The sequence below is a fragment of the Mandrillus leucophaeus genome, unplaced genomic scaffold (assembly GCF_000951045.1).
Source record: "Mandrillus leucophaeus isolate KB7577 unplaced genomic scaffold, Mleu.le_1.0 Scaffold208, whole genome shotgun sequence".
NCBI lineage: Eukaryota > Metazoa > Chordata > Mammalia > Primates > Cercopithecidae > Mandrillus > Mandrillus leucophaeus.
In genome coordinates this window covers 2,243,344-2,258,053 of record NW_012102121.1, presented here as the reverse complement: position 1 = coordinate 2,258,053, position 14,710 = coordinate 2,243,344, and the positions used below count along the sequence as shown (strand labels likewise).

The window sequence follows — 14,710 nt, the reverse complement described above, 5'->3', positions numbered from 1 at the left end:
AGGCACACAGGATGAACATGGAACGACACGAGATGGACACAGGGCCTGGAAGGCTTCCCAAGGGAGGAGGACAGTGGAGGGCAGAACGCAGGTTGGCCCTGTGGGGTCTCAACTGGGCCCTGCTTTCCCCGACAGGCCTGGGGAATGGAGCTGCCTCCGCCTACAGCATTGCCGCCTCCACCTGGAGTTCTCCTGATGCCTCTCTGTCCCCTCATCTCTTCTGCTGCAAAGCGAGATCTGGATCCTGGGGGTTCTGCCCCAGGCCCCTCCCAGCATCACACATACTGGACACGCACATGCAATCACACAGAGTCACTCACAGTCACGTGCACACTGTGGATGGAAGCCCACTGTTCCCCTGTGTCACCATGGCCACTCTACAAGCATAGACATGCACTCCCCTTCACTGTCCCTGGCTTATTGAGCTGCCCCCCTCCCATTTCCTGTCCACCTGTCAGGCCGGGGGCGGAGGAGGGGGGAGGCACAGGAGGGAGGTGTCAGTGTCCCTGGAGCCGCAGACGGACATTCCTTGCTTGGGTCAGATCACATAAGCTGCCTCCTTCCAGGAACCTGAGCCGCCTGTCCTCACGCCTTACCCAATGCCTGAGGGTGGGACAGCTGGGCTAAGTGCTCACGGCAGCAAAAAAGAGTGCGGGCTAGACTGCAGAAAGGACTTCCCAAGTGTGTGTATATAGGGTTACCCCTGTCCTGGGGTTTAGTCCCAGCTCTGGCTTACTGTCTGACCTTGAGAGGTCCCTATCCCTCTCTGGGCCTTCCTATTCCAGAGTGAGGGCAGCTGCTTACCATGTAAAGGGCTTCTTAAAGGGTCTGCGATGGAAGATGCTGGGGGCTGGCACTGGGATGAGGTACACACAAAGGGAACAGCAGCTTCCTTTCAACAGGCACTTGTACACACAATCACACAGACACGCAGATTCACACACATCCACATAGCTGCTCCTATGGATCCTTGGTCACTCATTCATGTCACATAGAGACATGTATGTAGCATATATACCCCTGCATGCAGACATCTACAAACACAGATATGCATACAAACAGCTGCCCAGTGCCGTTCATGTGTAGCCACCAGGCCTGTCCTTGTGTCTCCATCTCTACTGAGGGAAGTCTGGGGTGTCTCTTCTCCAGGAAGTGCACCCGATACTCCAGCAGTCGGAGGACCCATTCAAGACTCCCCTCGTCTCCGCAGCACAGTCTTCCTCTGGGAGTGGACACAAAGTGGCAGGAGATGTGGGGCTGGGGCCGATTCCCCCAGACATCACCTCCAGCCTGTGATTGATGAGTTGAGGCCCGCAGCCCCCTGATCCCCACGGTTCCTGCCTCCATTGAGCAGGTGGAGGGGGGGTTCCCTGTCCGCACAGCCCTTGTTTTTCTTTAATTAAACATCTGGCTCTCTGTGGCCTGGGAAGCCTCAGACCCTCGCTGACAGCCTCCCCCCCACAACTTTGGCATCGATGATGGGTTGAGGGGGGAGAGCTGGGGCTCTGGGGCCCACCTGTCCCCATACAGTGCAGGGGACTGGGAGCTCCAAGAATGCCCTGACCATACTGTCCTCACCCCCAGTGCCGCCGCGGGAGCCTGTGCTCAGCTGCCGCTCCAACACTTACCCCAAGGGCTTCTACTGCAGCTGGCATCTGCCCACCCCCACCTACATTCCCAACACCTTCAATGTGACTGTGCTGTGAGTAGCTGTGCCTGTGACCCGGGTCCAGCCCTGACCTCTGACCTCTCCCCCATCCCACCACCATGCCCTCCGTCCATACCCCAGCCCTGCCTTGGGCTTGACCTTCCCTCAACCTCTACCCCATCTGACCCTTGATGTTGGTAACAGTACCTGGGCCTCACCTCTCCCCAGGCATGGCTCCAAAATTATGGTCTGTGAGAAGGACCCAGCCCTCAAGAACCGCTGCCACATTCGCTACATGCACCTGTTCTCCACCATCAAGTACAAGGTCTCCATAAGTGTCAGCAATGCCCTGGGCCACAATGCCACAGCTATCACCTTTGACGAGTTCACCATTGGTAAGTGTGGTGGTTGGGGGAACCTGCTGCCTACTCCAGTGGGAATGTAAGTGGATATGTGCCAGAGGCACATGAACATTGGTGGGGATGTCCACATGCATGCAAATGTATACATGGCATGTACATGCTTCTGCACAAGTATGTGCAGTGCGCATATATGTGCACATATATGCATGACATATATACCTGTGAATGTGTAAGTGAATGTCCTTTACCTGAAGGGCTGAGAGACTTGTACAGCAGCTCTTCTGATCATTTTTCTGGCTCCCAGAACATGCAGCAGGGGGAAGCGGGGGCAGACTGGGCCAGACCCTTGTGCAGCTGCAGCCTCCACCCCCGCCCAACTCTAATGGCTTCCTTACGGCCTGTGATGAATGAGGTGTCAGAACAGGAGACAGGACTGGGACAGATACCGTCCTCCCCCTGACGCCCCCATCCCAGCTAGTCCCTCTACCTGCCCCTGCCCTATTCCAGGCAGGCTTTCTGCCTGCTATTCCTCCGCCCCAGCCAGATCTTCTGCCTGCCCCTGTCTTCTCCCCAGACCCCATGACTGGATCCCTAGCCAGAGTATTTCCACATAAGCTGGGCCCTTAGGCACTCCCATCAGATCCCCAGCCTACCTCCAGATCTGCAACACCTGTGGACTCTTTTACTCTTGACCCAGGTCTTAGTTTGGAACTGGAAAAGTTGAAGTGAAAAACCAGGCTTGGGGGAGTGTGTGATGCTGGGGTAGGAGGGGGTAATCCAGGTGACAGTGGGGGTGACAGTGGTAACTATGGAGGCATCATATTGGCTTAGTTACTGGGATGCAGGTCAGTATGAGGATAGAGTTGGGATGATGGGATGATGAGATGAAATTTGGGATGTTGATATGAAGAGTTGGTGACAGTGACTGTAGTGACAGCCATTGGTGATGATGGGGATGTCAGACTTGGAAGTAATGAGATAGTTTTCTACGGTAGCTACCAGAATTGACAATAGAGAAGAGGCATGGTGACTGTGATATTGATGACAATGGTTGGCAATATGAGAGGGTCAACATGGTGGCTGGAGTTGACAAAGTGGGTTGTTGCCAGAGATGAGTGTAGTAATGAAGCTATGTCTCCTGAACAGTGAAGCCTGATCCTCCAGAAAATGTGGTAGCCCGGCCAGTGCCCAGCAACCCTCGCCGGCTGGAGGTGACATGGCAGATCCCCTCGACCTGGCCTGACCCTGAGTCTTTTCCTCTCAAGTTCTTTCTGCGCTACCGACCCCTCATCCTGGACCAGTGGCAGCATGTGAGTGCCCTGCCCTGTCAAGATCCTGGGTGCCTGAGTTAGAATCATGTGGAGTGAGTGGCACCCATATCCCACGTGGCAGCAGCTCCAGTGTGAGACCTGATGAGTCAGGCTCTCTGTAGGGAAAAGGGACCAGGTGGGCCTGGGAGAATGGATGGAGCTGAGGCAGGTGTCCTTAGGGGTTCCCAGTGACCCCTGTTAGTGCATTGGGAACACATATGTCTTTTTGTGGCTCCCCCGGGTAGTGGAGAGAAATGCAGGAAGGGAGATAGCGGGCAGGACAGGCAAGGCTCCCTTTCCTTACCTCAGCCTGACCAGACATCTCCCTCTTTCAGCCCTCAAAGACATCTCCCTCTTTATACTCTGGCCCAGGCTCTGGGCCTGTGCTGGCCCCAAGGGGTCAGGATCAGGCAGTGGGGTCAAGCCTGGTCCAGGGTGCGAGTTTAGGCCCTGACTGGCATCAGGACTCCAAAGTCAGACCCAGCTTAGGGGTCAGCTTGAGGCTATGAGTTGGAAGGTAGCCTGGCTGGGAACCAAGCAGTGGACAAGAGTCAGTATGGGGTCGGACTATGGTCTGGATCAAGCTACAATAGAGAGCTCCGGGGAACAGCCAGAGGTTTGAGGCAGACTTGGAGTTCTCTTGCTTTGAGCACCCTGGGCCCATAGGGTTGTAGGCACTCTGTGTGGCCCACGAGGCCTGTAGGCTAGGACTGGGGTTGGGAGGGTGCTCCATGGGACAACCCAGGCTGGTTCCTGGGGGTCAACTTGTACCCCCACCTCATCTACCAGGCTCCAACTCCAGCTCCTCGTGCCCCTATCCTGTCTGGCCTTTAAAGCGTGTAATTCGATTCCTGGGTGCCTGTCCCCCACAAAGCCTGCTCATGCACTCACATGTTCCCTGACAGAGTCCGGAGTCCCTCCCGCCTGGCCAGCTGCCCGCGCCTAATGCATTGCTAATAACCAGGGTCTAGTTTCACAAGCCCCCCCTCCCCCGCTAACGAGCTACAGGCAGCAGCCCCGCGCATCGCGGCGCACACGCCTTGCAGTGGACCTGGCACACTGCCCACCACACACACGGGAACATGCACACACGCGCGGCTCCCAGCAGGAATCATACGCCATACGTGTATGCAGCTAACATGCCAAGACCATGCGCAAAACTGACCCCCACACTGAGGTGGGAAGAGCAAAGTGTGCAGGCTCCGTGGCGAGAATACGCGTGGCCTGTAGCTCATCCTAGCCCCATTCTGTGTCTCAGTGGCACTGGGGCTGGTTAGATTTATGGTTCTTTTCATCTGAAGTTTTGCTCTGAACAGAGTCTATTCTCCCCAATCCTTGACCTTGGGGAGAGGCAGGTGTATGACTGGGAGGGGGCAAGAAGGGCAGAACAGAGAAAAACATCACCTGGATTTTCAGGAGGAAAATCCAGACCAGGAATTGCAAAAGAATGGGCCCTAGGCAGGGGCTGTCTCAGCATGGACAAGAGAGAGGCAAGTACGGGGACCCAGCATGGGTTCCCTGCAGCTCCTGCCCTGGCCCTAAGTGGACAGGGAGGCTTGGAAGGCGTGTCGGGCATCTGCTCCAGCAGACCATGGAGGACTCCCAGGGGAGGCCAATGTCAGTGACTAGGGAGTTCCTGCCAGTTGAGAAGCCTTTTTCTTGAGAGGAAGGATGAAGGGATCACTGATAACCTCACAAGAAGGATCCTGATCTAGGATATGTGGTCCCCAGGAGAGCACTGACCTCCTGGGGGCCACATTCCCAGAGGTATGGTGCCCACCATGAGCCCACAATGAAGCGGCAATTTGATCTGTTCCCTGTGGCTCCCTCCCTGTGGGGAGAGACTGACATGGAGGTCTGCGGTCTAATCCTGGCAGGAGGGAGACAGAGCTGAAGGAGCCGAGCAGAAAGGGACTGGGGTACCAGAGGTAGAACTGGGACCCTGGCTCCAGGAGAAGAGGGTCTTTGGGACCCTCCAATCTTCCAGGGCTGAGATTAGGATTTACTGAGCCCAGGGTCTGGGCCTAAAAGGTGTCTCACCATGACCCTGACCTTTACCACCGTTATCAGGGCCACAGGCTGAGCACATGCCCAGACACACATACACACATGTGTGCATGCACTCACAGCCTGTCAGGTCAGATAGCCCAGACCCCAGTTTTCTGGGGGGAAGATTGGAACAGGGACCAAAAAAGCCCTGAAGCCAGACGTGGCCCAGAGCGGCCCCCTCCTCCGCCCCCGCCGGCTGCCCCTGTTTACGAGGCGGCTTAATGAGGCAGCGGGTGCCGCTGAGATGAACCAGAGCCCAGCCTGGGCCTGGAAGGGGCGCCGGACAGGCAGCCCGGCCTGGAGGGTTGGGGGAGACCAGCAGGATGGGGCCAGCGGGGCAGGAGTGGGGTTGCGATGCCTCCAGGAGGAAATGGAGCAGCTGTTCTGTGCCCTGCAGCCCCAGGGGCTGTCCTCCACCCCTTTCTGCCCCAGCAGGGTGATAACCACACTGAGGCCTTCCTGAGGGGAGGCTCAGCTGGGGCCAGGCTGGTAGGTGCCTTGGGCATCTGGGAACCCGGGCTCTGACCAGAAGCCATGGTAATGACAGCGCTGGCTGAAGTGCGTTTGGTGCTGTCCTCATGCCTTGGTCCTCATTGTAACCCTAAGAGATGAATACTCTCATGAATGCCGTTTTACAGATGAGGATGGCAAGGCGTGAGGATGTTAAGTAACTTGGTCACCTCACTACTAAGCGATGGGGCCAAATTTGAAATTCAGGCAGCCTAGCTCCAGTCAGTGTGTGGAACCTCCCCTCAGTGGCTTCCTGGTGGGAGAAGAGGGCGGCACTACCATCTCCTTTCACCCCCTGCCCTTGCCACCTCCAGGCTGGGACTGTGGTCAGGATTCAGCCAGGCTGGGGACTGTGAGAGAGCAGGGGCAACAGCAGAGTCGTAGGCACAGGGCAAAGACCTCCTTATTATCCCCTGGGGTGTTTCTGGTCTCCTTGAAGATGTCATTACTCTCCTTCAGGGACAACTGCTCTCCCGTGGGGTCTCCTCCCTAAGATGTCCCCAATCTCTGGCAAGAATATTCTCCATGTCCTCCTCCTCCTCCAGGGAAGTCCTCGCCTCTCCCCAGAGGCATGCTCACTTCCTCTGGAGGGACCTCACAATCCTGGCCCCCAAGTGTGTCCTTACCCCCACCCCATGGTCTGGCTGCAGGTGGAGCTGTCTGATGGCACAGCACACACCATCACAGATGCCTACGCCGGGAAGGAGTACATTATCCAAGTGGCAGCCAAGGACAATGAAATTGGGACATGGAGTGACTGGAGCGTGGCTGCCCATGCTACGCCCTGGACTGAGGAGCCGCGACACCTCACTACGGAGGCCCAGGCTGCGGGTGAGCTTGCTCCTGCCCTCCCTCCTGGCTCTGCTGTCCTGGAGGCCTGTGGTAGAACCTGTGACCTGGTTCTACCCTGCTGCCTCCAGCCTCTGCTCCCGGGGTACCCACACTCTGTGGCAGCCACACTTCTGCCTGTCTGTCCAACCCCTGCCATTCCTGGTCCTTGCTAACTGGACATCCTTGGTAGGGGTCATTGGGTGGAGGGGTTATCTGTGAGCCTTGGGAAGCAGGATCTGCCTGATGGGGGAGGCAGTACCAGTCTGATGCAGGAAGCAGAACGGTATGTCTCATGAGCCCCCAGATCTGGATGGGACCCCAGCCCTGGCCTTGCCCTGAGTTTCCCCCATGTTCCCCAGAGACCACGACCAGCACCACCAGCTCCCTGGCACCCCCACCTACCACGAAGATCTGTGACCCTGGGGAGCTGGGCAGCGGCGGGGGACCCTCGGCACCCTTCTTGGTCAGCGTCCCTGTCACTCTGGCCCTGGCTGCCGCTGCCACCACTGCCAGCAGTCTCATGATCTGGTAGGTTGAGTGAGGCTGGGTGGCAGAGGGAGCCTGAGGGAACCCCCACTGCAGCCCCCTCCCTGACAGGCCCCTGCCTGTCTCTGCAGAGCCCGGCACCCCATGAGGACATGCAGAGCACCTGCAGAGGAGCAAGAGGCCGGAGCTGAGCCTGCAGACCCCGGTTTCTATTTTGCACACGGGCAGGAGGACCTTTTGCATTCTCTTCAGACACAATTTGTGGAGACCCCCGGCGGGCCCGGGCCTGCCGCCCCCCAGCCCTGCTGCACCAAGCTGGCCCTCCTTCCTCCCTCGTGGGAGGTGGGCCATGCAGCTAACCCACCCACCAAAGACCCCCTCACCCTGGCCCCTTGGGCTGGACCCTCCAATGCCAGCGACTCCCAGGAGCCCTTGGGGGACGTGAGGGGAGCCTCTCACATCCGATTTCTCCTCCTGCCCCAGCCTCCTGTCTATCCCAGGGTCTCTGTTGCCACCGTCAGATTATAAGCTCCTGATGCTGGGGGGGCCCAGCCATCCCCCTCCCCCCAGCACCCACACTTTTCAGTCCCCTCCCCTCTGCCCTGTTTTGTACACCCCTCCCCTGACCCTGCTCCTATCCCACAGTATTTAATGCCCTGTCAGTCCCTTCTAGTCTGACTCAATGGTAACTTGCTGTATTTGAATTTTTTATAGATGTATATACAGGGTGGGGGGGTGGGGGGTTCTCATTAAACGTCACCATTTCATGAGTCCTTGGAACAGATCCGCTTTGGGAGGGTACCCCTCTTCCAAGGACCCTGCCCCTTCCAGGGCTGGTGGAGGAAAGAAATTGTGGTTGGGGAAGGTGGGGAGAGGCATTCAGCTTTCAGGCCAGTGTATCTGGTAACAGTGTTGTCTACTTCTTGGCGGGTAGGGCTTCCCTGGAGCACAGGGTTGCAGCCAGGGAAAAACTGCGGGAAATGAGGGATCCCATAGGGTATCCAGTCAGTCCTGGAGGCTGCCCAAGTCTTGGCTGGGGCAGAAGCCTTTCAAGGGTCACCTCTAGAACTGCCTTCCATGAGTGCCCAGGCCTGAGCCCAGTGCACAGGGCTAAGATGGCAGAAGGGGAGGGGCAGGCTTCATCCTTGGGGCCAGGGGGTGTGCCTGATCCCTGCCATCCAAGAGACAGTCCAGGAGTGCCAGAAGGTCAGGCCTAGGGCTCAGCCAGCCCACAAGGGCTCAGAGCACAGAGTGTCCTGGGCCTGGGCAGGCAGGGCGTCTGCCTGAAGGAGGAGGTTGCTTGGAGTATGACCAGGGACAGGACCTGGGCTTCAGAACTGGAATGACAGAGTACAAGGCTTACTCCCAGGGCTGGGTTATAGTCAGGACTCTGTGGAGCTGGAGAGGATGGGGCCTTGGCTTTATAGGATGGTCAGTCTTTGGTCCAACCTCAGATCCTGCCCACACCCTTTCAGTCCCCAAACTGGGGCTCCGGGGTCCCTCTGACTTCTCCTCAGAGGAGGACACTTGGCTGTCCCAGGCCTGCTTAGGTCCAGACCCCACTTATAGAAGCCGCTTTACTGAGCGTAAGCAGGCATTTTCAGCTGGGAATGTCCAGGGCTGGGGCCAAGTAGGCAGGCCCTGTGACCTGGGGGCAGGGGTAAAAGGAGAGGCCGGAGCTCTGACCTGGGGAGCCAGGTTTTGGCCTTGCTCTGGGTGCCTGGAGTAAGAAGAGGGGGGTGGAGTCAAAGTCAGGTCCACACCCACACCCACCTGTGCACAGATGTGTGCACAGAGCCACCAGCCACCCTGATGCCATCACACACTTTCTCCCAGTTCAAACCTTTCCCCTCAGACTAGGCTCCAGCAATGGATACCCCTTCCTGGGATCCAGGCCCCCCGGGAACGTGCCCTGGGAAGGGGATTGACAGTGCCTCAAGCACCAATGAGTCCGGCCTGGACAAGACATAGTCCCAGAGGTGAGGCCTGGTGAGGGGCTCCAGAGTAAAGTGGCCATCTCTTCTCCAGGTTAGAAGAGAGAGGGGTGTTCTAGGTGGGAGACCCATGAAAGCAAAGGCCTGGCATCAAGGTGAAGCCTGTGGCTTTTCAAGCTGAACACGCCCAGCTATGGAAATGCAAGGCTCTTCATTCACAGGAAGAGGCTCCCAGGATGGATATCCTGAGAGGTGGCTGTGGACCTGCTCTGTACCCTGAACCCCGAGTTCTGCCTGGGGGTCTGGTCCCTGTGAGGTGTGGCTCAGCCTGAACCTAGGCTCCAGCATGAGTAGAGGTAACGGGGTCACCAGCAGTCTCCCCCAGAACATTCCTGGGATGTGTCAGAACTTCCACCCTTCATCTTTGGGGTGGGTGGGATGAAGTGAGGAGTCTCTGGCCTGAGCTGCCTTTCTGCCTTGAGAGCCCTGGTCAGCCCTGACCTACCCACCGCCCACCCAGAGCTTGGGCATCAGCAATCTGGCCTCCATTAGCAACATGGGAAAGTAATTATGTGGGGCCTCGGGAGGAGGGGGCAGAAGTAGGGGAGGGGGCCTGCCAGAGCCTCAGAGGCCAATGGAGGGGAGGACTGGGGCCTCTATCTCTTCCCCCAGCTCTAAGAGAGAGACCCTGCTCTGCCTCAAGCCCAGGGTGGCTGGAGGGGCAGCATCATTGCCTCTGACTAGACAACTGCCCTGGGCCTGCGGGTGGTCACCCTCCTTGTGGGTCCTGGGCCCTTGGCCTCACAGAGGCTGTTCGCCTTGGAGGGTCTCAGTTGCTGACTGTCACCTCTCTCTAGTACTGTCCCTCCACATCTAGTTCCCACGGTGGTTCTGGGGAGCCAGGCATAATTGCAGACATCAGCTCTTGGAGCTAAAACAGAATCTGGAGAATTAAAACAACCCTGAGGCATGGGGGGAAGGGGAGGCTGGGATCCCAGACCTCAGGTGCATTGCACAGGGTCCCAGCCTTCCAGCCCCCTACTTCTCTTTGCGCCCCCACGATACACTGTGGCTGGGCCCCGCTCTGTGTCCTGGCCTATCAGCCCCCTGCCCACTTGATCTCTCCTCCAGTGTGGCTCTACTCCATTCTTACAACTCTAGACCTGCCTCTGCACCCCCGCCCCTCTCTTCTTGCTGAACCCATTTTCATTTCTATGTTTGTCTCTTCTTTTTTTTTTTTTGAGACGGAGTCTCACTCTCACCAAGGCTGGAGTGCAACGGTGCGATCTAGGCTCACTGCAACTTCCACTTCCCGGGTTCAAGCGATTCTCCTGCCTCAACCTCCCAGGTAGCTGGGTTTACAGGTGCCCACCACAATGCCTGGCTAATTTTTGTATTTTTAGTAGAGACGGGGTTTTGCCATGTTGGCCAGACTGGTGTCAAACTCCTGACCTCAGGTGATGTGCCTGCCTTGGCCTCCCAAAGTGCTGGGATTATAGGCATGAGCCACTGCACCCAGCCTATATTTGTCTCCTGTCCCATTCCTATCTCTGAATCTGTCTTTGTCCTGTTTCCTATCTGCATTTCTTTCTGTATGTTTCTGTTCCATCCCTGTCTCTCTCTATGTCTCCATCTTGTGTCTCTTCTCCTGTCTCTTCTTCCCTCCTTGTCTCTATATCCATCCCTCTCCATGCTTGTCTTCGCATCTCTTCTTCCTTGTCTGTCTTCCCTTTTTCTGCCTTCTCCCTCTCCCTCTGTCTCATGTGTCTCCATCCCCATCTCTGTGTCTCTCTGTATATATCTCTATCCGTGTCTCCACCTCTGTCTCCCTCTTCCCTGACTCTGTCAGTCCTTCTTTTTTTTGCCTCCCTCTGTGTTCCCATACCTATCCAGACCCCAGCCTGTGGCCGCCGCTCCTCTCCGGCCTGCACCAGGGACTGTCCTGGCTTCTGCTGCCCCCTCTCGGCCACCCGCCTACCCTTCATTCCTGCTCCTAGGCTGGCAGCTCTCAGCACAGACATCCCACGTCTGGTGTGCGTTCCCAGCAGCCAGCCAGGAAAGAGGGCGACATCAGGCAGGAATCCTTCCTGGGCAGCCTCGGGCCCTGAGAACTCCCTGGAGCCTGTGAGCTCACCCGAGAAAGTTCATTCTCACGTGGAGATAACAGAATCCCCGGCTCCAGTCCCAGTCCTGCATCCTGCACCTGCCTGTCTTCAGGTCCTGAGGCCCACAGCCCAGAGCGGCCGGACCCTGGGAAGGCAATGCCTGCCTGGAGATGGAGGGCTAAGGTCCTCGGGGCAGGAGTGATTGGGATGTAATCTCTCCACCTTGCCTCTTCTCAGAGGAGGGGGAGAGGAAGGAGGTCTGAGGAAGGGCGTCAGATGGAGCCAGTTTGGGGAGAGGCTGGAAGGGACCTGACAGTGCCACTCTGATGGGGAAGCCAATCTGAGGGTGAGTGGGTCTGAGAGGGCGCATGCGACAGGGTGAGCCTGAGCCAGGGCTCGTCTGGGAACGCATCAAAAGAGCTTTCGTTTGAAAGGCCCAGCCTGAGGGGTAAGCTGACCCGGGGGTGTCTGAAAGGGCCTGGTCTGATGGGTCCAGTCTGAGGGGAGACTGAGCTGAAGGCACACGGATCCGAAGACTAGAACCGCCAACTAGTTCTAGTCTGCCTGAACTTTCCCAGTTTTAGCACTGAATATCTCAAGTCTCAGGAAACCCCTCAGTCCCAGGCAAACTGGGGCATCGATCACCCTGTTTGAGAAGGCCTTGCCTGACAGCACCAGTCTGAGGGGGGAGGCTGGTCTGAAGGACGTCTGAGGTGGGAGGGTGGTCTGGAGGATGTCTGATGGGGGAGACTGGTGTGGAGGATGTCTGAGGAGCCTGGTCTCATAGTTGCAGTTTGAGGGAAGAGCCTGCTCTAGGCCAGAAGGCAAGGAGGTAGAAGGGGTCCTTCTAGAGGGGCAGTGGCTTGAGGAATGGCCACCAGGGGGCAGGACAGGTTCTCAGGAAATTTAGAAGCAACTGACCCAGAGAAGGAGCCAGACTGTGGGGCTGTGTGCAAAGTATGCCCACAACAGCATGTGTCACTGCGCCATCACATGCACATGGCAGTGATGGTATGCAGCTGTGTACCATGTTTGTTTTAGTGTGGCTAGGTGACCAGGGATGCATCTGTGCTACATTCGTGTGTGATGGCATGTGCCTGGTGTGGCCATGGCTGAGGCTTTACCTGCAGCTGTCAGGACAACAGCAGGAACACCTTGGGCATTACCAGGACAAGGGGGCACTGGAAGAGAAGCACTCAGAGGAAGGTCTCTGGGAGGGGCTGAGGATGGGGAGGAGAAACGGGAACCAGGCTTCCCTACTGCACCTGCCCCGCCCACCATTAGTATCCCTGAGATTCCAGACCCAAGAGCTAGGTGCTTTGGTTACAACAAAGGCAGCCCCTGCCTGGACCCTGCCTGCCCCACCGCTCCAGCCTCTCCCCTGCTTCTCCAGCTGGCACTCCTCCAGCTGGACTCCTCCTGTTCCCCAGTAATTGTTCCCATCCTCTCCTACATCTATGCTTTGGTTCATGCTGTGCTTGTGCCCAGATGCCCTCCTGAGAAGCATCTGAGTTCCCTCTAACTCTGTCTCCATGAACTGCTTCCTGCTCATTCCCTCTCTTCCTTGGACTGAAACCCACTGTGTGCTGAGGCCTAATTTTATGGGCCCTTGTCTCATCCCAGGAACTTGAAAGTGCTGGGGGCTGGAGATGCCAGAGGGGGCAGTCCAAGGGGAGAGGTATGGACAAAGCAAGGTGGGGACCTCTGAGTTAATGAGACAAAGAAACACCATCACAGAATCCCCTGAAATGAAAGAACTGAATATTCAGATTGAAAGGGGCGTACTGTATACCAGAAAAGTTGACACAGAATAATTGACATGAAGACACATTGATTTGGCTGGGTGAGGTGGCTCACACCTGTAATGCCACCACTTTGGGAGACTCAGGCAGGAGGATCAGTTGAGCCCAGGAGTTTGAGGCCAGCCTGGGCAACATAGTGAGACCCTTCCCTCTAAAAAAGAAAAAAGACACATTGATTTAGTTACCAAACTTTGGGGCTAAAGTAAGAATACTTAAGGCACCTAGACAGAAGAAGCAAGTCATTTATTTACGAGGGGGAATATTCAGTCTGGTCTCAGACTTCTCCAAGGTAGCATTTGACAAGTGAAGACAATATCTACAGAGTTCTGAGGGTTAAAAAGTGTCACCCTAAACCATAACCAACAGAGTGGTTGATCTCAGTCATGAATTTGGGGGATGGTGTACTCATGAGCCTTTCCAGAAAAGACTACTCAATGACAAAATCCAGTCAGCCAAGAGATTAGTCAAGTTCAGGAGCTGAAGAAGAGCGATTCATGGTAAAGAACTGGTGGTGACATTAATTCCATTTGGGAATTAACCTTAATTCAATTTAGGCTAAGATTACACTGTGGGAATTTTAGTTACAAAACAATGTAAATACAGTTGACCTTTGAACAACACGAGTTTGAACTGTGCAGGTCCACTTGTTCACAGATTAAATAAAATCAGTAAAAGTTACACCAAGAGTGCCCGCCTGTCCTGCCTCTCTCTCCCTCTTCTACCTCTGCCACCCCTGAGGCAGCAAAACCAACCCCTCCTCTTCCTCCTCCTCTTCAGCCTCCTCAACATGAAGATGAGGATGAAGACCTTTATGATGATCCCCTTGCACTTAATGAATAGTAAATATTAATATATTATTTCTTCCTTACTATTTTCTTAATAACATTTTTTCTCTAGCTTTATTGTAAGAATATAGTATATAATACATATAACATACAAAATATGTGCAAATCAATTGTTTATGTTATCAATAAGGCTTCTGGTCAACAGTGGGCTATTGGTAATGTCAGGGGAGTTGAAAGTTATATGCACAGTCAGGAATGCAGAGGTGAGGTAGCAAGGAAAGCAGAAGTACTAATCACATTTTGTTCATAGCTAAGTCAATAAATAGATAAAGCTAGAATATAATGGTAAATCCAACCTCTTTTTTTTTTTTTTTTTGAGGCAGGGTCTTGCTCTGTTGTTCTGGCTGGAGTGACATGGTACTATCACAGCTCACTGCAGCCTCGACCTCCTGGTATCAAGCAATCCTCCCACCTCAGCCTTCGAGTAGCTGGGACCACCACAGGCATGTGCCACCATGCCTGGCTAAATTTTAAGTTTTTGTAAAGACAAGATCTCTCCATGTTGCCCAGACTGGTCTCGAACTCCTGGGCTCAAGTGATCCTGCCGCTTAGGTCTCCCAAAGTGTTGGGATTACAGGTGTGAGCCACTGCGCCTGGCCCAATCTCTTAATTGAAATGGTTCTTGAGAGAGGTCTTTCAGGAATGACTGTTCTTTTAAGGTGAAGAAATATCTCAGCTATTCCTTCATTTTCACTTCAGTTTCTTTTTTTCTCTGTTAAACTCAAGTAAACGTACGTTTTCTACTTTTGGTTAAAAAAATAGTTTCTATAGTATGTCCCATTAGGACTATGAGAACAGTCCCATTCTTAGATATTTTTTTCTACCTGA

The 14,710-nt window shown here is 55.3% G+C and overlaps 1 protein-coding gene across 3 annotated transcripts in view; it reads left to right on the top strand.

Annotated features, from left to right (window-relative positions):
• CNTFR (ciliary neurotrophic factor receptor) overlaps positions 1–7,967 on the top strand; it is a 38,454-nt gene extending 30,487 nt beyond the window's left edge. For all 3 annotated transcript variants that reach the window (XM_011980059.1, XM_011980058.1, XM_011980057.1), the window contains 6 exons: positions 1,585–1,702; positions 1,877–2,043; positions 3,157–3,320; positions 6,530–6,710; positions 7,070–7,238; positions 7,328–7,967. In XM_011980059.1, the coding sequence (XP_011835449.1) occupies positions 1,585–1,702; positions 1,877–2,043; positions 3,157–3,320; positions 6,530–6,710; positions 7,070–7,238; position 7,328 (800 nt within the window). In that variant the 3' untranslated portion in view covers positions 7,329–7,967. The remainder of the gene's footprint in view (positions 1–1,584; positions 1,703–1,876; positions 2,044–3,156; positions 3,321–6,529; positions 6,711–7,069; positions 7,239–7,327) is intronic.
• Positions 7,968–14,710: the final 6,743 nt, after the last annotated feature.